At 42.8% G+C, this 25,509-nt stretch overlaps 1 protein-coding gene across 1 annotated transcript; it reads left to right on the top strand.

Moving 5' to 3' along the window:
- The first annotated feature begins 1,234 nt into the window (after positions 1–1,234).
- Positions 1,235–18,590, top strand: cfap91 (cilia and flagella associated protein 91). Its single transcript, XM_042334286.1, has 18 exons — positions 1,235–1,367; positions 2,624–2,700; positions 3,167–3,324; positions 3,590–3,673; positions 4,470–4,526; positions 5,322–5,497; positions 5,744–5,921; positions 7,185–7,342; positions 8,973–9,155; positions 9,730–9,869; positions 10,107–10,223; positions 12,968–13,039; positions 13,234–13,380; positions 13,640–13,861; positions 14,573–14,721; positions 16,111–16,202; positions 17,201–17,366; positions 18,465–18,590. The coding sequence occupies exons 1-17, from the start codon at positions 1,289–1,291 to the stop codon at positions 17,356–17,358; spliced, it is 2,247 nt and encodes a 748-aa protein (XP_042190220.1). The 5' UTR covers positions 1,235–1,288; the 3' UTR covers positions 17,359–17,366; positions 18,465–18,590.
- The last annotated feature ends 6,919 nt before the right edge of the window (positions 18,591–25,509 follow it).

Raw genomic sequence — 25,509 nt, 5'->3', positions numbered from 1 at the left:
AGGGTGAGGGGAGGGAGGGAGGGAGCGAGGAGGGGGGAAATGGTCAGAGGGAGGGGAGGGAGCGAGGAGGGGGGAAATGGTCAGAGGGAAGGGAGGGAGCGAGGAGGGGGGAAATGGTCAGGGGGAGGGGAGGGGAGGGAGCGAGGAGGGGGAAATGGTCAGGGTGAGGGGAGGGAAGGGGAGGGAGCGAGGAGGGGGAAATGGTCAGGGTGAGGGGAGGGAAGGGAGGGAGCGAGGAGGGGGGAAATGGTCAGGGTGAGGGGAGGGGAGGGAGCGAGGAGGGGGGAAATGGTCAGGGTGAGGGGAGGGGAGGGAGCGAGGAGGGGGGAAATGGTCCAGGGGAGGGGAGGAAGGAGGAGGAGGGGGGAAATGGTCAGGGGAGGGGAGGGGAGGGAGCGAGGAGGGGGGAAATGGTCAGGGCGAGGGGAGGGGAGGGAGCGAGGAGGGGGGAAATGGTCAGGGGAGGGGGAGGGAGGGAGCGAGGAGGGGGAAATGGTCAGGGTGAGAGGAGGGAGGAGCGAGGAGGGGGAAATGGTCCGGGGGAGGGGAGGAGCGAGGAGGAGGGGGGAAATGGTCAGGCGAGGGAGGGGAGGGAGCGAGGAGGGGGAAATGGTCAGGGTGAGGGGAGGGAGCGAGGAGGGGGAAATGGTCGGGTGAGGGGAGGGGAGGGAGCGAGGAGGGGGGGAAATGGTCAGGGTGAGGGGAGGGAGGGAGGGAGCGAGGAGGGGGAAATGGTCAGGGTGAGGGGAGGGGAGGGAGCGAGGAGGGGGGAAATGGTCAGGGTGAGGGGAGGGAAAGGAAGGAGCGAGGAGGGGGTAGAGAGTCGAGAGGGGAGCTGAAGGCTCGGTCAAAGAGAAAGGTTTTGAGACCGGCCTTGAAGGAGGAGAGGGAGGAAGCGGCGAAGGCACTGGGGGATGGAGTTCCTCCACATTAGGAGGAGGAGGAGGAGGAGGTAGTGGTGGTGGTGGTGGAGGAGGAGAGAGTTGGGCAAAGGAACCAGAGGGGGGGGGGAGTGAGGGAAAAAGAGAGGCTGCGCTTTCACCCAACAACCTCGAGGTGGCGCTGCCCGCGGGAGGTCGGCACCTGACGGGGTTGCTATGGTGACGGCGGACGCCAACAAAAAGTCCACCGCCACCGAGGTGGTGGGAGAGGAGGGAGAGAGAGGGGGCCGGAGGCCGCGGACTGGTGGCCGGGAGGGAGGGAGGGAGAGGGTGAGGAGGGAGGGAGGGAGTGGGAGAGGAGGGAGGGAGAGGGAGAGGAGGGAGTCGCGGCCCCAGGGACCACCACCATGAGCTTCACGGTCACAGAGACCTCCCGCAGACAGGGCCAGAGGTTCAAGCCCGAGAGGACTTATGACTACCTTTACGGTAAAAGAGGCAGAAATGTCACCCGCTAAATTATTATTTATTATTAATAATGACGACGACGATGATGATGATGATAATGATGATGATGATGATGATGATGACAATCCCTTGTTATCTGATAAGAGAGCGTCGTCAACAACAACAACAACCAACAACAACCAACAACAACAACAAACATTACACTTGTGTAGCGCCTTTCACGTCGGGAGGACGTCCCAAAGGCGCTGCGCAGTGTACAGCATTTCGGACCCGAGATGGGGTTGCGGGGGTCAGGGAGGGGGGGGGGGGGGGGGGAGGGGGCCGATGGCGTGGTCCAAGAGGAGGGGCCTTGAGGCGGGACGTGAAGGAGGAGGCGAGGCGGAGGGATTGGGGGACGGAGTTACGGAGGTTGTGGGGGGGGGGGCGGAGTGGCTGAAGGCTCTCCCGCCAACGGCGGGGCGGGCGGGCGGGCGGGCGGGCGGGCGGGGGGATGGAGCCGGCTGAGCGGAGGGAGCGGGCGGGCTGGTAGGGGTTAGTTAGGAGCTCGTCGGAACAATAGCAACTCGCATTTCTATCACACAACACCCCCCCCTCAACCCTCACGCGCAGCTACAACAACTACTTTAATAATAATAATAATAATTTGGTCACTTCAATCGGCAGCTGTTTGTGGGAGGGGAGGCCGCCGGCTGTGCGCGATCGGCTGCCGGGTTCCGCCCACGGAACGACGCGCTTTTGAGACGCCTGGAAGCCGGGATCAGGCGCCGCATCAAAGGCGAGGATTTACCACATTGGTACATAACGCCTTTCAGGTCGGGAAGGCGACCCGAGGCTACCGTCACAGAGGGCTCGCGTCCTCACGGCTAAAAGGTGCTGTTTTTTTGCGGGCGAGACGCAGCAGCCGGTTTGCGCGGGGCAGTGTCCCGCAAACAGCCATGGAGCGAGTCACGAGTTTTTTTTCTGGGGTACTTGTCGGCCATGATTTCGGAAGAAACTCCCTTCTGTTTTCACGCAGTGCCACGGTGATCTATAGCGACCACCCGAGCAGGCAGACGGGACCTCAGTTTAACATCTCGTGACATCTCCGTCTCACCCGCACAGGAGAATACAGTTAAGAATATTGCTAAACGAAAAGTAATGTTAAATTGAAGAATTCATTTGGGTAACTGTTCTGGTAGTTGTTGCTGATTCTTATTCTTATATTGTCCGTAATTCCAATCAAGTAAAAAAGATTGATCTATGGAATAAGAAAACTAACTTCACTTGTTCTTCTGTAGACCCGCTGTATTCAGTTTGTAGTGAGAAGGACCATTCTAGGATTGACTTCATGGCACAAACATCTCCTGACAAGTTTGTGAGTATTCAAACACAAAGGAAGTCAATATCGATCAGTCTGAAAGCATTATTACTGTCCTGGGATGAGGGTCTGATAGTATTAACAGTTTTTCTTAACTTCTTGTTGACCTGCATTGAAGTTTGCAAAATGAGAAACACCATTTGTATCACGTATCCTTTTTTATTATGCTATGATCTTGCAGCATCTTTCATTGTCACCTGGCAGCAAAATAGTGGTATTTAAAATACTTCTTAAATATATATATTTTGACATGATTGTTACTTTTGTTGGAAAAAAAGCCATCATAAAAAAATGTAATAGCTTCTAAATGATTGATCCAGTTAAAGTCATGAAAGAATACCGAATAACACAGTAGCACATTTAGAAAGTTTAACAGTGAGAATACTTTCATGAGTTGTTTTCATAGTTGCCTAGAACAGAACAAGCTGACATTAACTTTTGCATGTTTCTTTCCACCATACAGAAAAAAGTACCTGATTATAAAGCGATGTTCAGTACCTTGCAGGGTTACCCAAAGCATTCCCTGCAACTGTATCAGAATGACCCTGTTCCAAGATGCATTGATCGGCAATGGAAAGGATATGGAGAGCGGAACAAAAAAGCTCTTAGACAAATGACAACGTAATTTTGCTTTATTTTTGTAAACATCTAATGCAGTACTATACTACTTGTAAATCTAATGAACTGAAATAAACCTATTTTTTTAAAAAAATCTTGCCATTAAAAATAATCCAGTACAAATGTTCATAATGAAAAATTATTTGCTTTTAAAATTGTTTTCCTTCTTTTTAAATGATACCTAATCTTGATTTCATTGGGGAATTTTGCTAGAATAAAATAGTGACACGTGATAGTGATCGTTAACTTTTTGATGTCTTCCGTTCAGACATAACTCTTCCGTTGAAGTTCCACAAAAAATAAGGGAGGATCCAGAAGTGAATGGTCGGAACCGGTACAAGTATTTCACACGGTAAGATAACGCTATGACTTATTGATTTTATTTTGTTACCAAAAGCGATTTAAATTAAATGCATATTTTAATTCTTGTAATTTATTTTTCTCTCTATTTCTTTCTGTCCTGTTCATGATTCTGAGACTCACTATGGTATAGTTCCACAGTTGCTGGCCAACCTGTAGTATTTAATCAAATGGACATTTATCCTTGCTCAGCTGAATGTTTGACATATGAGGAAACCTGCCGCCATGCTTAAGGGTATCCAAGCAAAATTCCACATGTGTTTGCCACTTACCATGGATATTTTTCTGTGTTTGGATTGGACCTCCTTGGAGGGACACACCCTGCTTACCTAATTCTGGAGAGTGTTAGGCGCAGGTTTTCAAAAAACTTATGGTCTGGGTTTAAACATAATTATAATAGCAAAATAGATTAAAAAAAACTAAACGTTTTATTTTATAACCCCTAGATATTATCACAATACCATTTTTTATTTCCTTTGTGTTTAGAGGAGACTGCGTCTATTTGAGTTTAGCACCTCGGATCGACCCTTGGATCCTTGTGGGTCTGCAGTTTTCCCTCATTTAGATTTTGCTGGGTATTCTTTGCCAAAATACAGGGTTGAGGGAGGGCTTGTAAGATAGTTCCGAAGTGATTATGGCAAGGGTGTCTGAAAGCAAAGTTGGGTATTTAATTTGGGATGAAGAAAAAGGAAAAATAAAAAGGTGGTGTGTTTTTAAAGTTTTTTTTCATAGATGTACAGTTGCATTTTTCCAATTTTTAGCAGTTTAATTTTCTATTTGCTTTCTAGACCTATTATTCCCTTCGTGCAACATCTACCCACAGAAGTAATTCTGGAGATGTCCAGGTCAGTGGTCATCTTACCTTTTTGTAATAGTCGAATAGTTTGTTTAGAATACAGTTTTTGGGGTGGTTGTGAAGAATCTTACTGTTTGCTTAATGTGGTCATTTTATTAATTGACTAATGAAACAATAATTTATGTGAACAACCATTTAAACCTATTAAACTCATTTAAAACCACAAATAAAATCAATTTAAGCTACCTAAATGACAACCCTTTCTTGGTGCGATTTATAGTAATGTAATTGAAAGTCTTTTCACAACTGAATATACCCTTTCAAATGGCAAGGTCATTTGGGAGAGGAAACAGGCTAAGTTGCTGGCTTTAGGATGCAGCTTGAGAATGAGCAACCCATTTGAAATAGATTTACTCAAGAAAAAGACAATTATTTGGTTGTTTTTGACCTTCTTCCTCATAGAGTATCATCATCATGTGACGATAGTCACCTTAATTTTTTGACAAGTTCTACAAATCTTCACTGTTTCAGTGAAATAGTGCTGCGCTCATAAATCATCGATACAGCTGTGAACTTGAAGGACAAGGTAACAGAATTATGTCTGCTTTCCTCTGAAATAGGACGGTCATGGTTTTGAGTTCCAGGGTGTTTGTGACACGATCAGTTTAAAGGCTGACTTAAAGTGAAACGGTGAAAAAAAATGACAGTGTTCCTTAAGACCCCCACCCATCACCATCTTCTGCAATTTGAAACCCCGTGGTAATGGTCTGCAAATAATTACATTTTGTATAACATCTCTTATTTTACCCTAAACCTTCCTCCTTCCCTTCCATGTATTATTCAGAGGCCGTAATGAACTACCAGACCACCTTCAAGAACTTAACGATTTTGAATCGCGAACAGTAGGTGTCCAAACAGATTACCGGGAGAATGAAACCCAAACAGATCCATATACCCCAGAATATGTGGTACGGCCTGGGTCTGCTCCTGAACTCCTTACTCTTGCCATGCTGACATGGGGTAAGTCAGGACCGGACAAAATTGCTGAAATATGTGGCAGGTTAAAATGGGGTACCAGATTACTGATCTGAGCATAATTATTGCAGGACTACTCCAGACTGCAGTGTCAGATTTTATTTTGTTACAAAAAGGGGTTTAAATTAAATGCTGATTTGAATTTCCCTGTTTCTGGATGTTCTAAAGTACTACGTTGATAGAGCAAATTTTCTCCCCAACGTTTTCAATTATTTTCTCATTTGATGACAGGACAAGGTCTACCTGCAGGTTTAGCAGAAGTTGAGATGATTGAACGTGCCCGGGCAAAGCGTGCATGGGAATCTACTCTACCTCCATTGAGCGAAGTTTGCCTGCACGATAAGAGGAAGAAAATGATGGAAGATATGGAAAGAAATGAGTGGGCATTCCGTGAGAAAGAAATTGAAAAGTAATAATCCTTGCATTTGCATTTGAGATAGCGCCTTATCACGTCTTCGAGACAACAACAAAATTACATTTGTAGAGCGCCTTTCACGTCAGGAGGACTTCCCAAGGCGCTGGACAGACAGAGTTTCAGATCCAAACTGGGGATCGGGGAGGATGTACGGCAGTGGGGAAGCAGGGAGATCGAAAGCACGGTCGAAGAGAAGGGTCTTGAGATGGGTCTTGATGGAGGCAAGGGAGCAGGCGAGGCGGAGGGACTCCGGGCTGGAGTTCCAGAGGGTGGGGGCAGAGTGGCAGAAGGCCCACCCATCAATAATGGGGCGAGCAAGGCAGGATACGTGAAACAGGCTGGAGCCCGCTGAGCGGAGGGAGTGAGCAGAATGGTAGGGGATTAAGAGGTCGCAGAGGTAGGGGGGAGCAAGACCATGGAGGACTTTGAAGGTGAGGACCAGGATCTTGAACTTTATCCTCTGTGTGATGGGAAATCAGTGGAGTTGGGCAAAGGGTGGGGGTGATAGGGTCACGGAGCCTGGTGTGGGAGATGACACAGGTTGCAGAGTTCTGGATGATCTGCAGCCTACAGAGGGAGGAGTTGGCGAGGACGAAAAGCAGGGAGTTTGCATAGTCAAGAGATGTCTCAAAGTGCTTCACAGAATATACTGTAAAGTGAATTGATTGTATATTTTATGGGCGGAATGTGACAGCCAATTGCGCAAAGCAGTGTCCTCCAAACAGTCGTGGATTGAGTGACCAAATTATTATTATTTATTTTGAAGGAATTATTAACCCCAGAAAAGCGATCCGCCAATCGACTAACAACTGGGTTCATACTTATTGCTAGGTAAACAGAACCTTGAGGAGTAAGGAATCTTGCCCAACGTTTCTCCCTACTCACGAATCGAACCCAGGTCCTCTTGCTTGCGAGGCGAGTGCTCTAACCACTGAGCTACAGGACTCCAAAGTAAGCATTGGAACCATATGTTATATTCAAATATAACATACTTGCTCAATGTGGATAAATTGCCTTGGAATGTTGGCAGGATATAGATATAGTGCAGTAAAGATCCTTCAGTTTGACTCCTGTTAATCCTGCAAGCCACGCTGACAACACTTCCATTACTGCTGGAGGGAACAGTATGGTTGGCATTAGTTTTTCCAGTTCTCTCTTCCAAATATACTGCAGCAATTTGACTAGGTTACATCAGCTACCTTTGCATTATGAACAAAACAGAATGCCATATTTTCATAATTTGTGTTTTTTCTTCAGACTTCAGGAGGCACGGATGGACGTTTTGAAGAAGCTGTTAAAGCAACGTGAAGCAAAGCAACAGGAGATAAATGTGAAACAGCTTGATGCATATTGGTCAAAATATCAGCAAAAGAAGAAAATGGCCATAAAGCAGATAAGGCATGAGCACATGCGAGGTAATACATTACAATATAAAATAAATAATAATAATAATAATTTTGATTCCTGGCAGGGTGAAATCTTGGGCAAGTTTCCTTACTCCACATGCCTGATGATAATCCCTCAAAAAAAAGAATAAATTGGTCACTTCAATCCACAGCTGTTTGTGGGACACTGTTGTGCACAATTGTTTACTGCGTTTCACCCACAAATACACAGTCAATTCACTTTACAGTATATTCTGTGAAGTGCTTTGAGACGTCTCGGAAGACGTGAAAAGCGCTATATCAAATGCAAGGATTATTATACATTACAATATAATGCATACAATTTACATGTATATAGTGCCTTTCACCGGCTGCCACGTGACGTCATCCCGCCCGCCTCATTTGATTCTCGAGGCCAGGGCTCACCGGGAAGACATCACTGCCCCCATCTCCTCACTGAACCTCACCATCCCAGCCCAGTGGGCTAACCATGGCTCGCTGAACACTCCTGTCCGCTCCAAGATGATTTGTCATAACCTCTGGATGTCTGGTGACTGACAATGCGCACATTGGCTGCCACAATTGACCCGAGCTGTTTCCCCAAGATGTTCCTGACCCAGTCCCCTTCCCTCCACTACTCCCGCTCAACCCTCCACTCCCTCTGACTCCTATCCCTCATCGACTCCCCCACGGCCTCCCTCTGCTCCTCCCTTCACATTCTTCGTCATGCCCACCATTGTAGACGCCGTCGACTGTCCTGCAGCACCCATCCTGACTGCCCCTTCCCCCACTCTCGCCACAAGGTCCACCGGTCCTCACTCACGGGAGCCAACCTTTCCTCCCTCACTCACATCCCCATCCAACCACCCTACCTCTGCGACCTCCTAACCCCCTACGAACCCGCCCGTTCCCTCCGCTCAACCGCTCTGGCCTGCTCCTTGTCCCCCGACCCACCCGCCCCACCATTGGCAGGGGAGCCTTCAGCCACTCTGCCCCCAACCTCTGGAATTCCATCCCCCAGCCACTCCGCCTCACCCCCTCCTTAGCCTCCTTCAAGTCCCGCCTCAAGACCCTCCTCTTCGACCATGCCATCGGCCACCGCCCTTCCCCTCCCCTCCCCTTCCACCCCCCCCCACCCCCAGTTCGGGTCTGAAATGCTATACTCTATCCAGCAGCTTGGGAAGTCCTCCCGACGTGAAAGGCGTTATTCAAGTGTAATCTTGTTGTTATTGTTCATGTTGGGAGGATGTATCAAAATATTTTGCACAGCTGAATGGGCACTCGAGCCAGACGAGTGGGTGCATTTGAAAAAGGAGCAGGGAAAATGAATGAAGGTGCAGTCAGAGAGATAAGTCTAGATTTTTTTTTGTGAATAATATATTTTTTGCATATAATGCTGCTTAAGTGGGGAGGGGCAAACCTTTGAGTTGCCAAAAGTTTCACATACTTTCGTGAAACTTTTGGCCACTCAAGGTTTTTTTTTACCAAAGCACAACTCAACTGAAATGTTTGGCTTAACAAGAGAATTGTTGAGATGTTTCATTGACCCCAAGTAAGTATTTGCATTAAAACTGCATGTTAAAGTTGTATTTTTTTAAAAAAAGAATAGAATAAAGGTTCTCATTAGTAGTTACTGCAGTCTTAATGTTTGTTGTTCTAGAAATAAGGAAGCTGACCGCCAAGAAGAAAAATGTGGAAGGGAAGCTGGAGCGTCCCAACCTCATAGACAACTATTCAAACCATGGCTCCCAGGTGTACGCACCAATTGCTCGAATAGGCCTGTTTCCAGATCGTGATTCAGAGCGCTTTGTTGTGAAAAATCGATTTCTAAATACATATGAAGGTGAGAGTAAAAATATTTACCAATGCTCTGTATGTTTTTAAGATCGGCTTTGCTTTCTATTGCCAGCTGCTCGTCTTGATATCTGAGCAAAGCAGCCAGAGTCACTGAAAATGACTAGCACCAGATTTCCTAAGCAACATCTAAGCAATATTGGTTTGAATTTCTGAGATTGGACTGTTACTCCATAGACACAGTAAACACAGCTGACAACATTTCCTGAAAAATGACCACCGTTGAGATTAATTCCTGCCTACTTACAGCGCACAGGAAGCATAGCTGATACCCTTTCTTGTGCCCTGCAAAGGACATTCCTCCCTCCTTTCTAGATGTGTGTGTATTTGATAGATGACCACATCCATCACACCTGATAGCCAAGTGATTCGCTTTAAACTCCTGAAAGTTAGAAGTCACTTCCGACTTGGTTCTGTTTAGCACTTGTTTCTCCCCTAAAGTGTTATTTATGTCTTTACAGTTAGAGACAGTGGGACAGTGGGGGGAGGGAGCTCCCATTTGACAATTGATATCACCTCATCCTCTTTCATTCTCTATTATACTCATTTTACTTTTATTTTAGGACTCCTAGAAATGGAGGCCTTTCTGCCAGAATTTGTAACCCAGCCACGCATACGAGTGGAGAAACCCCAAAAAATATCAAAGGAAGGATTTATCAAGCGTGCTTATCGACATGAGATGGAATTGGCTAAACTTCACATGGTATGTCAGTGAAATACATGATGATTTGATTGGATGTGTTTTGGTTACGTTTTGAGAGAGCAAGCGATGGAAACATTTTTCCTTTGTCTTATTTGTGAATTAAATATTTATAAATTTAGAGGAACGTGAAAAATTGTGGTGTTGTTTTGTTCACAACACCATTCTTAAGTAATATAATAAAGATTATTAATAATAACAAGTTTACACTTTTACACAATTTGTATTTGTAAAATTCAGACTCTGGTAGAAGCAAGATTCAAAGGAAAGGAGTCAAAGAAGCCACTTCGTTACATGTTCAAGATTGAAAAACCTATTCTGCGCCCTCCAACACCTATTGTAGAGAAACCACCTGAGGCAAGTACAGAATGTAGATTTTCTAAAAAGTATTTTCTTGCATCAAATATTTTTCAAATTGCATCTTTTTATATACTCTTGGAATGGGCCGAAGATGTAAAAGAAGAACATAAATTGTCATAGACCCTTTACTAACTCTATCTTATTTCAGTTTTATCCTTAACTACAGCTAATCTCTAATGTTCCTTGAACGATGGACACAGTCTTAGAAGCTTTGATGACTAACCAGACATATGTCCTCTTGAGGCTTCATCTTTTGGAGTCCTGTAGCTCATTGGCTAGAGCACTCACCTCACAAGTGAGAGACCTGGGTTCGATTCCCGGGCAGGGTGAAATGTTGAACAAAGTTTCCTTACTCCATACGCCTCTGTTTACCTAGTTGTTAGTAGGAACCTGTTTGTTAGTCGATTGGTGGATCGCTTTTCTGGGGGTAATAATTTCTTCAAAAAAAAATTGGTCTCTCAATCCATGACTGATTGTGGGACACTGCTGTGTACAATTGGCTGCCACGTTTTGTCCACAAAATATACAGTCAATTCACATTATAGTATATTTCTGTGAAGCGCTTTGAGACGTCTCAAAGACTTGGTAAGATGCTATATAAAACTCTGTATGAAACCTACCATCTGCTCCCTCGACTCCATCCCTACCCCTCTTCTTAACTCCCAGCTCCACCTCCTTGCCCCTCTACTCACTGATATTGTAAACCTCTCCCTGTTCTCACCCCATTAAAAAACGCTGTCGTCACTCCTATCCTTAAAAAATCCTCCCTGGTCCCTTCTCTACTCCCAAACTACCGCCCCATCTCCAACCTCCCCTTCCTCTCCAAGGTGCTGGAATGAGATGTTGCTTCTCAGCTTTGCTCCTTCCTCTCCCGCCACTCCCTTCTCGAACCCCTCCAATTGGGTTTCTGTGCCGCCCACAGTACAGAAACAGCCCTGGTCAAAGTGATAAAAATGACATTCTGTCCACCTGCGACCAGGGCTCCCTCTGCCTCCTCGTCCTCCTTGACCTCTCTGCTGCTTTCGACACAGACAACCACTCTATCCTCATCCACCGCCTCTCCTCTCACCTCAACCTCACGGTGCTGTCCTTGACTAATTCAGATCGACCTCTCACACAGCCTGCACTTCATTTCCTCAAACGGCGTCTCCGCTAGCCCCCGAACCGTCTCGTGTGGCGTTCCTCAGGGCTCTGTCCTTGGTCCCCTCATCTTGAATATCTATATGCTCCCTCTTGGTGACATCATCCACAGACATGGGGTCAACTTCCATATGTATGAGGAAGATACCCAACTCTACCGCTCTGTCTCCACCCTTGACTCCAGGACCACTGCTGTGCTGACAGAATTTCTGTGGGACATCAAGTCCTGGATGAGAGCTAACTTTCTTTAGTTGAACGTCAACAAGACCGAGGCTCTCCTGATTGGCTCCCGTTAGCGCCTCTTCACCTCAGGCACTGACAACATCACCATCCATGGTTGCACACCCCACCTTGCTAAGCCAGTCCAGAAACTTGGGGTCTTGTTTGACCTTCAACTATCTTTTCTACCCGACATCTGCGCCATGACCCGCTCTACCTTGCTCCACCTCAGCAACGTCGTCCAGCTCCAACACTATCTCACACCGCAGGCCGCCGAACACCTCATACATGCTTTCATTACATCGAGGCTCGACTATGCAAACTCATTGCTTGTCGGCCTCCCCAACTCCTCCTTCCACAGGCTGCAGATCATCCAGAACTCTGCAGCCCATGTCCTCTCCCGCACCAGGCTCCGCGACCCTATCATCCCCATCCTTCAACTCCACTGGCTTCCCATCACACAGAGGATACAGTTCAAGATCCTCACCTTCAAAGCCCTCCATGAACTTGCTCCCACTACCTCTGAAACCTTCTAGTCCCCTACCATCCTGTTCGCTCCCTCCGCTCAGCGGGCTCTGGCTTGCTGCACATCTCCCACCTTGCTCACCCCATTATTGGCAGGCGAGCCTTCCACCGCTCTGCCCCCACCCTCTGGAACTCCATCCCGCAGTCCTTCCGTCTTGCCCCCTCCCTTGCCACCTTCAAGACCCACCTCAAGACCCTCCTCTTCGACTGTGCTTTCGATCTCCCTGCTTTCCTCCTCTGCTCTCCACCCTCCCCCAGCCCGACCCCCAGCTAGGGTCCATATCTCGATCTGTCCAGCGCCTTGGGACGTCCTCCCAACATGAAAGGCGCTATACAAATGTAATTTTGTTGTTGTTTTTGTTGTTATATCAAATGCAAGATTATTATTATTATTCATCGGTCTATTATTTATGTCATAGTTCATCTTCTGATGTCATATACAGTAAGGTTCTTGTATGTGCTATAGTATTACTCTAGCATTGATGATGGTTGTCATCAACATTGAGTTGAATATATCCTTCAAAATGAACAAATTGAACATCTCTGCTACTGATGAAAGATTAATCAATATTGAAATGAAGCATTTTTGTTTGAATATGCCGTTTACTGTTTAGAGGCTTCAAGCAATGGGCATCAAATACATTTTCAATATATGTTAGATTTCTGTTGCTCTGGCATTTTTTTGCTAGTTACTGTGGAGAACAACATTTTATATGATTCTATTATCTTAAATTAATGTCACAATTCAAACACTATGCTGTAGTAAGAACTTTCAATTGGAATTCAAATGTGTTCATGAAAGACCACACCATCATTAACTGAATGGTATGGGTACTATTCTTTCTCCACTCTTTCAGGGAGAGGAAGAAAGGGAATTGGCCATCATTTTCCTGCAGAAGTTAATTAGAGGAAGGGCTGTTCAGAACATGGTAAGTATTATGTCAAAATATCTCAAAATGTTTTACAGTAATTTCTGTGTAGTGACTGTGAAATCATCTAGCTGGAGTCTCACTGCTTGGCAGAGTTACTGATTGGGTTGGGTTATCATTGAGAGGAATACTAGGTAACAGATAAAGGTAAGTATTGAGTCCTAAAAACCTGATGGTGTTGTCTAACTTTGCAGATGTTTGAAGGTAAAGAGAAGCGCATTGAACTCATCCGAGAGCTTCGGGTCACGCATGCATTGCAGGTGGATAAGGAGCTGTTAAAAAAAGCAGAAATGCAAACTATATTGGCCTTACAACGAGAACGAGACCACCTGCAACACAAGGTAAAGTCCTGAACAATTATAACATTTAGTGGAGAATTAGTCGTAATGGAGCATTAAACATGGGAGGGATGGTATTGAATGGGGTACATTTAAATCATGAAATGGTGATCAATAATATTTTCTTTTTTGCTTGTCCTGAGTATTCAAATTGCTTTTGGGAAAAGTCACTGATATTTTGCAATTGACTGTGTTCTTGACCCTTTAACTGTACACTTTTTACAAAGTGAATGAGCACAAACTTATGTTTTTTCCTCAACAGGCTTCCGAATTTGACGACCATCTGTCCTGCCTTGAAGGAGGTGTACTGGCAGAAATGTTTGATTTCCTGAGTAAGGAACTACTGCGGATACAGGCAGAACGCCACATCCATGCATTTGTTATGTTAGCCGACCGGCAACGCCGAATGAGAGAGGCGGACGAGAGCGGTCTTCGCCAAGTGGAGGAGAGACGCAGAAGGGAGGAAGATGAAATTTTTAAACAGGTTGGACATTGCAACATGAAGTAATATTATTGCACTAGATCCCAGGATCCTTTTGTAACAAAACAGAGACAAATTCGTCCATTTACTACGCAGCCTTCACTATTAATAGTCTAGGCTGACACTAGTTCAGTGCTGGCAGTGCGCTTCATTGTCAGAGGTGCCAGGCTTCGGAGGAGAAGTTAAACCTGTCTCTTCAGGTGGATGTTCGAGATCCCATGGCACTGTTTGAAAGTTCCAAATGATTTGGAGACATGTAAGCTGATTACAAGGTATATTTAAGCATTTCACTGACTGCTTGTTCTGTTCGAGCTCTTGACTCTCAGTACTAGTACACTACTAGTGTGTTTGTCTTTCAATGGTGGAAATGACAAAATTATTTTGTGATTTTTCATAAAATTTGCAGAATTGAATCTGCACCCAGTATTAGTGCAAATTTCTTGTTGGTTAATCAAACGGTGAAATGGATGAAACTGGATCATACACAGCAAGTGAGGGCAAAAGTCTGTGTGGGGAGGGATGGGAGAGTGGAGGAAGAGAAGAAAGAGTGGCACAGAGACTCTCACCTTCAGAACGTGCTTCTCTTGTATAATGAGCATTATTGTTATTATCATATCAAAATAATATCCAAAAAGGATTATTATAATCTCCGCCCACCACAAACCACAATTGAATAAATCAGGTGACTGTCTATTTAATTACCATGTGTTACAGGTTATTAAAGTACACCAGACGTCAGTGGATTCATACCTGGAGGACATCTTGTTGAAATCAGTGCAAAACACAGCAGAAGATCAAGCACGCGAGGATATCCGCAAAATGGCCGACAGAATCAACAATGCTGCTTATGAAATAGAACAGTAGTACGCACCTACTCATAGTGACATTTTATGTATTTAAGCTTGAACAGATGCACACATTAACCATTTAAACTAATTATCAAAAGTTGAACTTTTTTAAATTTTATTTTTAGCTTACCTCAAATTGGCAGTAGTTTTTTTAATTATGAAGCAGCATGGTTCCCATGTTCTGCACCTGGATGATTGATTGTGACACCATTCTTATCTTCATAACTTCCTATTCTATATTTTGAGGAGAAAGTGTCGATTTTGGGAAGAGCATTTGTTATCTAATATTTAAGCCCTAATATGTAAAAAATCTTAAGTGTTCCAATACCGTGCACCGCATGAAGGGGGCTATATCAATGCAAATTGTAATATTTTTATTTCAATACATCCAAATTCAAAGTATCCCAACCAATGAATACTAATATTGTTACAATTTGAAAATTACAATTTGGGGCATTAAAAGTTAGTTGCAATTGGTTGTTTTGCCATAAGGAACAATTAAATCCATGAATGGGAACAATCCTGTTAAGCCAACAAGTGCTCTGTAAAAAACATGTTAAAAGAGCTACTTTTTACGGAGCGCTAAATCCACATTTTTAACACCCCAGTGTCCAAATTAACTTGGACAAGGTGTCCTCCAAGTATGAATCCATTGTGGATATAAAATGGAGCAAATATTCCATAGAATTACATAGAATATACAGCACAGAAACAGGCCATTTGGCCTAACTGGTCTATGCCGATCTTTATGCTCCACATGCGCCTCCTCTTTCCCTTCCTCAACTAAGCCTATCAGCATATTCCTTTCTCCCTATGTACGTATCGAGCTTCCCCTTAAATGTATCTATGCTATTCGCCTCAACAACTCCTTGTGGTAGCAAGTTCCACATTCCCACCACTCTCTGGATAAAGAAGTTTCTTCTGACTTCCCTATTTGATTTATTGGTGACTATTTTATATTTATGGCCCCTCGTTTCCACAAGTGGAAACATCTTTTCTATGTCTAGCCTATCAAAGCTTTCATAATTTTAAAGACCTCTATTAGGTCACCCCTCACCCTTCTCTTTTCAAGAGGAAAGAGTCCAACCTTGTTCAGTCTTTCCTAATAGTTATAACTTTGCAGTTCCGATATCATCCATGTAACTTTCCTTTGCACCTTCTCCAGTGCCTCTATATCCTTTCTATAATATGGGGACCAAAAATATTACGAATATTTGTGGGTGTATGTGCCTTTCTGTCTCTCTCTACTTGCCTCTCTAACTCTCTGTGCATTTATGTCTTTCTCACTATCAGTGTGCTTTACTGGATCAGATCTCCTTTTGTTGCTCAAGTAAAATCTCAATCCTTGTTACAATGTCCAAAACTAAAACACTAAAACACTCTAATTTTTTGTTTTCCTATTAGTCGGGACATAATGCAGTCAGAAGAGATTGTTTCCAAATTGGTGCATAACTTCTTGATTCCAGAAGTACAAAAAATAACAGTGAGGAACAGAGGTAAGGAATATACAAACACTTTGCACGTGAAAATACCATTTGACCCGTTAGACCCCATTTCTTCCCTAAAGCATATGCAATTTGCTCCATTTTGAGATGTGAATTTAAGGCACACAATGACTAAATGATATCAGAACACAAAGCAGAGAGGAAAACTGATGATAATCTATGTGAGGCTTAAAAATTCACCTACAGAATTTGAAACCTCTGGTCCTGCACTAAAATATAGCTTTCATGTTCCATTTATTAGAAATTCCATCTTGGTTGAGATTTTCTCTATTTTCTTAGCAATTCAGAGCATCCCAAATTTGACAAATTCTTGAATATAGTTTTAATTGCGAAGCTGTTTTTCTGCAAGTTCTTTTGAATTGCGCAGTGTTCATTTGAATTTCATTGAATCTTTTAATTATACATAGGTCATAATCCTTTTATTGAGGTTTTACCTTATTTAACAAACAAAACTCTTTTTTGCCCCCCACTCCAAATGTTCAAACTATTTGGAGTTTTAGTCGAGAAGTAACTTGTTCAAATTTCACTTGATTATTAATAAAATAATTGCTGATTGAAACAAGCAGATTATAAGAAGCCCCAAATCTCAACCAAGAGGCTTTATCATCATGAACAACCTTTCTTTGGAAAAGCATTAGAAAGATACAAAAAAAATCTCCTTTGTATTTAGTAGAGCAGAAAAAATGTAGAGATATAAAAGATTGAGAAGGCTTCCTACTACGGAGATGAATTCAGTTGCACAGAACATATTCATAATTGGACTAATGTTGTACCCTAGTAACGTGACACTGCTCTTCATCAATTAAGATGAAGGGATTGCTTTTCATTAGTTTCTTTTAATCCTCCGTTGATCTGGAAATAGTTGGGTAAACATTTTGTTTAAAGTTAAGATTGGTGTTAATGCAGTAATATTGGCCACTAATATAATCTAGCATTGCTACAGATGCTGGACATATATTCATCATAATTTCCCCCCTTTTCTCCGGCAGTAAAACATTTCCAAAAGAGGCATCTTCTCGCTGCCCATCGCATCATCCACAGCGAGACCGAGACAATGCTGACAACTTTATCAGCAGCTGGAAAAGCTGCAGAGGATGTTATGGAGCTCTCACTGGAACAAGTTGATAAAATGATGAAGGATGGATAAGTTTTAATGTAAGAAACGGAGATGTTTCAGAGTTATATTTGCACCAAGGAAGTGAACGTGATTGAAGGGCCTTCTTCATCTGAACATCTCTTGTGAATAGTTCGATACATGAGGTAGTTTGGATCACTGACTTTTCCATGGTTAATGTCTATCAGACCACAAAAGGTCACAGATGAATATAGATACATAGACACAGAAGGCTCTTCAGTCAATTTGTTCTCTTCATTCCAGAATACTATCCTTTCCGTGTATCCATCACAGCATTAAGGACTGAACTATGTTAAAAATGTTATTACATTTATTTAGTATAAATAATTTTAGATAGTAATTTAATTAGTTATAGTGATTAATGCCAATTAGACAGTTGTTGGTAAACAGCAAATTACAGTATGCAGAAAGTTTTTAGAAAAAAATCCCAAGTACAGTATTTAATTCCTCAGTTTTCTATTCATATGTTCGGTTTGGACAATCTTCCGCTCCCTTTCTGAATGTGGGGAAATGGACCAGACATATAAGAAATCAACAAAGTGCATCTTAAAATGACTGTACTTACTGTAAAACTAAAAGATATTCAATCTTGTTCCTAACAGCTACCTTTCCAGAAAATTTGATTTTATTGATGGTGATTTGTTTGTCATTTATCACACTAACCAAATAGAACCTCAACACATCTCAGCACTCAACGCATCATGTGATCAAGTTCTCCCACATGTCATGTAAATGAGAAAGGGCCCTTCCACAAATCATGCCAATGAAATTGATTCCACCCACAGATAAATGCAATGTGCCGGAGACCAATATCCAGCATATTCTAATGAGAGTAAGTGAGACTTTCCACACAAAGGCACCTAGTGATTTTAAAAATAAATTTCTGTAACAGGAAGGCACCTTACACCTGTGGACTTCATGTTCTCCTATTGCTATACTTTGCATGTTTCTATGAAATTGGAAAATTGTAGCTGGCCTATGTATTGTTTCAGATGGTTAAATATTGTTTCAGATGGTTAATATGAATGCTTTGTGCTCAACTTGAAATATTTCCGGGAAAGGAAATCTTGCCCAAATAAAATGAGACTTGATTATATTTTATTGTTCTTTTTTCACAGGTACATTATCATGGATTCCTTCAGTACATTGGAAACAGGGTGTGTCTGAATTCAATGCAAGGAGTGACTTTGTAGAAATAAACTAAAAATGTGAAGAACAAATAAAGATGACTATTTTAACAGCAATTTTTTTGCATCATTAAAAAGAGGTGCAATGTGTAAAAAATCTCATAATGAACTACATCTGACTCAGAAATGGGCTGATAAGCCATGAAACAAATATTTTAGAACTGGTTATAGAAAGGCAGATACATGTTGGTTACTTGGGCAATGCAATTGCCACTGATTATCAAAACATGGCTGCTGCTCCAAACATCAAAATGTTTTTGCAAATGGTGACAGTTTTTAATAAAAACAAAACCTTATCTTTCAAGCAGATGTTCTGTGATGGCTAATTTTATTCAGCTACATGACACAACTCAAAACTATGGCTTATGACTATTATTTTGCCTCCAAATGCTCGCCAATGACAACTATGTACACAAAGCAATGCAATATATTATAGATCAAACTCTTGGTTCAGTTCCATGATTTCCACGATATATCAGATATTTCACAGAGATACAACAACAACGTTACATTTGTTTAGAGCATTTCACGTCGAGAGGACGTCCCAACGTGCTGAACAGTCAGTGTTTTGGACCCAAGCTAGCAGTCGGGATTGGAGAGGGTGGAGGGCAGAGAGTGAAGGGGGGTGATCGAAGGCACAGTCAAAGGTGAGGGTCTTGCAACGGGTGTTGAAGGAGGCAAGGGAAAGGGGCGAGGCAGAGGGATTGTGGGATGGAGTTCTCGATAGTGGGGGCAGAGCGACTGAAGGACTGCGCGCCAATGGTCAGGCAGGCAAGGTGGGCAACATGAAGCAGACCAGAGCCCGCTGAACGGAGGAGCAGGCAAGTTGGTAGGGGGTAGAAGGTTGAGTGGTAGGGGGAAGCAAAGCCAGGAGGGCTTTGAAGGTGAGGACGAGGATATTGAACTGTATCCTCTGTGTGATGGGAAACCAGTGGAGTCGGGTGAGGATGGGGGTGACAAGGTCACGGAGCCTGGTGCAGGAGAGGACACAGGCTGCAGAGTTCTGGATGATCTCAGCCTATGGAGGAAGGAGTTGGAGAGGCCGACAAGCAAGGAGTTTGTATAGTCAAGCCTGGATGTTATGAATGTATGAGGGTCTCAGTGGCCTGCGATGTGAGACAGTGGAGGAACTGGATGATGTTGCAGAGGTGGGGGAAGGCAGAGCAGATCATGGCACAGATGTGGGGTAGAATGGATAGTTGTGGGTCAAAGAAGACACCAAGGTTCCGGACTAGCTTAATAAGGTGGAGTGTGCATCTTTGAATAGTGATGCTGTCAGCGCCTGAGGTTTGGAGGCAGGAGCCAATCAGGAGGGCCTCGGTCTTGTTGATGTTCAATTGTAGAAAGTTAGCTCTCTTCCAGGACTTGATGTCTGACAGACATTCAGTCAGGACAGCAGTGGCCCTGGAGTCGAGGGTGGAAGCAGAGAGATATATGGGTGTCATCCGCATACATGTGATAGTTGATCCCGTGTCTGCGGATGATGTCACTAAGAGGGAGCATATAGACATTGAAAAGGAGGGGACCAAGGACAGAGCCTTGAGGAACTCCGCATGAGACAGTACGGGGGCTTGAGGAGAAACCATTGTGAAGATGAAGTGGAGACAGTATGAGAGGGAGGATCTGAAGCATTCAAGGCCAGAACCAAATTGGTTGAGATGAGAGAGAGGCAGGGGAGGAGGATAGTGTGGTCAACGATACTGAAGACAGCAGAGAGGTCAAGGAGGACAAGAAGGCAGAGGGTGCCCTGGTCCCTGGTTACGCCAAAATGCATGACTTGAAATGAGTGCACTGTACTTTCAATCTTGGTATGAACTCATGTATTCTAAATGAGGATTCAGTTGTGTGCTAGCTAGGTAATTGAATATGGGACAGCATATTGTAGGTTCCTATGGCTAAAAATAATGAAAACATACAAAACAGGCAGTTAAAGATCAACTCACACATTTAGATACCTAAACAAAACCCAAATACTGCAGATGCTAGAAATCTGAAACAAAAAGGGAGGGTTCCCTCCCAGCATGTCCCAGTTCTGACGAAGGGTCATGGACCCGAAACGTTGACTCACTTTCCTTTCTCCATAGATGCTGCCTGACCTGCTGAGTGTTTCCAGCGACTTCTGTTTTAGATTACCTAAATGTTTGACATCCAGATAGTTTGTTTCCAAACCAGAATTTATGTAACAATACGGGGCAAAGTGCAACTAATTTCTGTGCTACAACAAATAAATAGAGAGGAAAAACAGTCTCAGATTCACAATAATAAAGGCTATTCCATATATAAAGTGCAGGTTTGTTCCCTACATGTATTTTACCCATCTATTTTATAGCACTGATATTTTTGTTAGGACAAGTTTTCTCCTTTATAAATTTTACTGACTTTAACTGAACCTTAATAACACAGTATGCACTTCTGTTATCAATCCCAAGAGTAAGTGGTCAGCAAGTTACAGAAAGCTGCCCTTACAGTAATAACACAGGGGATTTCTTGTCTCATTGCACAATGTGTTTGACTGACATTGAATATTTGATATGTACTGTAATGGGATACAACATGAATCAGTAGATAAAAGAAACAATCTTTTGATATGGATCTCACAATATTCTACAAATGAAGCTTTCAATAATAATAATAATCCTTGCATTTGATATGGTGCATTGAAGTAATAAATGGATAATAATAATTTGGTCACTCAATCCACAACTGTTTGTGGGATACTGCTGTGTGAAATTGGCTACCGCCTTTCACCCACAAAATATATTCTGTGAAGCACTTTGAGATGTCTCAAAGGCTTGTTAAAATGCTATATCAAATGCAAGGATTATTATTATTATCACATCAATGAACCATCTCAAAGTGCTTCACAAGATATACTTTAAGGTGGCTTGACTGTATTTTGTGGGCAAAACATGTATAGCTCATGAGTGACAGAGGCAAAGGGAGTATGACCCTTTAAATATTTTCAGATGTGGGGATGGCTACATAAAAATTCAAATAGCATTCAAGCAGATTTGGACAAATTAATATAGAAGGGAAAAACTTTCATTCTATAGTACCTTATCGTGTATAAAGATATCAAAGCACTTAACAGGTAATTGCTGAGTGCAGTGATTGCCTGGTTGTAGGCAGATAAGGTCTCCCAATTTGTGCACAATAACTCACGATAAATCTATGAAGTGAATGACCAATTTTATCTGGAGGATTGTTGGCCAAGACGCTGGGAGAAACTGTTCTCTCGTACGAATAGTGGCCACGGGGACTTTAACGTCCACCTGAATGGCTCCGGGACCTTGATTTAATGTTGCATCCAAAGGCAACAGTGAACTTCCAGCACTGCACTGGAGTCTCAATTCAGACTGTGATCTAGAAGTCGATACCAAGCCAATCTAACATCTATTACAAATACGTGATGAAGGGACATTGATTAACAAAGAGGGACAATAACAAGAAGAATGCTAACCTTTTTTATTGAGTTGCTCCAATATAATTGCATAATTGGAGATTTTCTGCAGTTGAGCTTGGCTACGTTGCACTATATAACCCGTTAGTCGATTGGCGGATCCCTTTGCCGGTGGTAATAATACCTTCAAAAAAATAATATTAAATTGGTCACTTGATCCACGATTGTTTGTGGGACACTGCTGTGCAGTATTGGTTGCCGAATTCCACCCACAAAATCTACGGTCAATTAATTTTAGAGTATATTCTGTGAAGCGCTTTGAGGCATCTTAATGACTTGATAAGGCGCTGTATCAAATGCAAGGATTTTATTATAAGTTATTTCTATTACAATATTATAATTGTGTTATTATATTATTGTAATAAAATATAATAAAACAAAAGGATATTATATTATTATTACATTGTGGCAATGTAATACTGTACGGGACGCAGTGAAATCACATTCCAAGCTCACAGGTTTAGATTTTACTCATATTACAAAATCACAAATTGCCCTTTAATGTATTATGGGGGGAACCGTAACTGCAGACCAGCAATTATATAAAAATAGTAAACACCCAACATCATTCACAAACCGATTGGCTGGATCGTTCTGCAATGACAACTCATCTCGCCTCTGTGAATCTATTCCCATTGACCGAACAGCAGCCTCTGCTCTCAATGGTAAAGCTGGTTGTCAGTAACTATTGATTGACAGGTCCCATTCCTGCCCTGGAGACAACAGGGATGAAATTGACAGAGGGAGACATCAGCTGTTATCTGTCTGTCTGTCTGATAAGGAAGTTTATTCAAACGCAGTAAACGAGAGAGGGAGCAGGCAGTTGGGGAAACATAGGAATAACAACAATTATCCACACCTGGTGAAGACTGTGTTGCAGGAAACTACTGCACCGTTACTCGTTTATTGAATTTGCAACGTTGTTGATCCTGAGCTCAAAGATTTGTAAAGCATCGTTGATGGGGTGGGTGGGTTGGGGAGAAAGCTTTGGATTTTCATCATGCTTCGCCTGGTTCCTGACTGTAAGTGAATATCAATCAGTTCCATGTTTAAAGACTCAGAGGTTTTAAGGATCATAAGTTTCACGTGTTTGTGTTGCAACTAGACTACATTTTTGACTTGGTGAAGTGGCACATCCCCAGAGCACAGCACCATTGATCCATGTGCAGTTTACATATTACCTTGATGCATTTGTACAGTATATCTATTGACAGATTTAACGGATTGTTTTTTGGCGAACACTTACACAAGTAGAAGAAAAGGGTTTCCCACCCCCCCTTGTAAGTTATTTTTTTCTCTCTTATTTCTGTATTCCCATTCAAAGTCACATGAACTTCCTGAGTCTATGGGGATGAGTTGGTCTTCAGTAAAAGGTTGGCTCGAGTATTATATCTACAGGGAGTGGGCATTGGGCTGAACATAAACAAACAAGAATCCAGTCATTCCTTACTTATCCTGATGCCCAGGTTTTAGTCAGTGCTGCCTCTGATCCATACACACACACACTAACTGTAGTGTAAAACCTCCCTTTTTCTCAATTATTAGTTGAGATGTTCCCTGTCTTCTTGGGCGAAGACGTGTTTCTAAAGGTAAGTATTGTGCGAGAGTGACTATAGAACAAATTATAGTCACGCAACTGCCGTTTAAATAGCCTGCAATGTTTGCAAAAAAAAATCCTGGTTCATTCAATGTATTTTTTCCGCAAACGTGAAATACAGTTATTGGGACGAGAGAGAGAGGGAGAGAGAGAGAGGCAGTTCAGCTTTGTGGAATATTTCAGATAAACCTGCAAATGCTTTACTGGGGTGCAGGAAAAGTTGTTTCCCCCCCCCCCCCCCAGATTAAAATAATCCAGCTCCAGTTTATGTCTCAGCCTGTCTGTCCTGCAGTGCGAGTTAGAGATTGGTTAGTTTTGTCAGTTGCACAAGCTGACTATATATGCTTCTTTCATTTCTAGGTCATGTATGAATACAGTAAAGCACAGATTTAGAACATAATCTTGATTCACCCCCAATAACATCCCCACCCCACCCCCCCCCACCCCCCCCCCCCGTAGTCATTTGTTCTATCTGAGCAATATTGTCACGCCAGAATACAAAAAAAAGAGCTCCACTGAATTCAACCATACTCAATTTTAAAGGGATTTGTGGTTCACGGATTATCTCCACGTTAAGTGAACAGAACTTTTAGATTACTGTATGATGTTGGGTTTTCAGAATACCTCAATGTGTTTGCAGTTCATCATTTCCTAATTTGGGGAACCCAAAATTACAAATGAGTGTCGTTATACTTTCCTTTTCGCAATTAGTTTTCAATCGCCAGCAAAATACAGTCAATCCACTTTACAGTATATCCTGTGAAGACGTCTCGAAGACATGATCAGGCGTAATATTGACTGGTGTAAGCACAGCAAACAATGCACCCAGAAGTGCTGTATTTACCTTCATGGAGTCCTGTAGCTCAGTGATTAGAGCAGTTGCCTCACAATATAATAATAATAATCCTTGCAAAATGTTGGGCAAATTTCCTTACTCCACACGTCTCTGTTTCCCTAGGAGTAAGTAGGAACTGGTTGTTAGTCGATTGGTGGATCGCTTTTCCGGGGGTAATAATTCTTTTAAAAAAAAAGGTCACTCAATCCACGACTGTTTGTGGGACACGACTGGGCGCAATTGGCTGCTGCGTTTCGCTCACAAAATATATAGTTAATTCACTTTCCAGTATATTCTGTGAAGCACTTTTAGATGTCTTGAAGATATGATAAGGTGCTATATCAAATGCAAAGATAATTATATATTCACGGCAGCGTCTGCAGAGAATTGCGTTCCCACTAGCCACTGTGGGGTCGGGGAAGGCAGAATTCTCTCTTCTGTGAATCCTTGCACATGAGGTGCTTTTAACATGCCTTGTAGTGCCAGCGACACTTCTGAAGATCGGAAAGAGCTTTTCATCTGAGTTTAATCGTTAAAATGTAAACGGTTGATCAGCAGAGCGCAGGAGTTTATTTTCACTTTTTAACAAAATATTTCCGCAGTAGACTTCACAACTTCTGCTTTTGCCCTGCTGTCAATGCATATGTGACACCAATTTCCACTGATATATCATTATAATAATAATAATCCTTGCATTTTATACAGCATTTATTATGTCTTTGAGATGTCTCAAAGTGCTTTACAGAGTATACTGTAAAGTGAATTAACTGCATATTTTGTGGGCAGCCAATTGCGCACAGCAGTGTCTCCCAAACAGTCGTGGATTGTGTGATCAAATTAAAACTTTTTGTTGATGCAACCTTTACCCACAATGGACAATGTAAAACAGCTGAGTTGCTCTCTCTTAGTTCTGGAGTTCACTGTCCCTTTTTTCAACTGAGAAGTGGGCGGGTGAGGTGAGGACAGTCACCTTGAATGGTAGCACACAACTGAGACCATTGGATTAATCCCGAAATTAATCCAGATAAATTCTCAGTGCTGTTAAGTAGACTTTAATTCTCCGGTTGTATCATGGTAAACACCC

This window comes from Callorhinchus milii, unplaced genomic scaffold (assembly GCF_018977255.1).
Source record: "Callorhinchus milii isolate IMCB2004 unplaced genomic scaffold, IMCB_Cmil_1.0 Scaffold4, whole genome shotgun sequence".
In the NCBI taxonomy this organism is placed as follows: domain Eukaryota; kingdom Metazoa; phylum Chordata; class Chondrichthyes; order Chimaeriformes; family Callorhinchidae; genus Callorhinchus; species Callorhinchus milii.
Note: the sequence above shows the minus strand (reverse complement) of the source record. Positions and strands in the feature narration are given on the sequence as shown.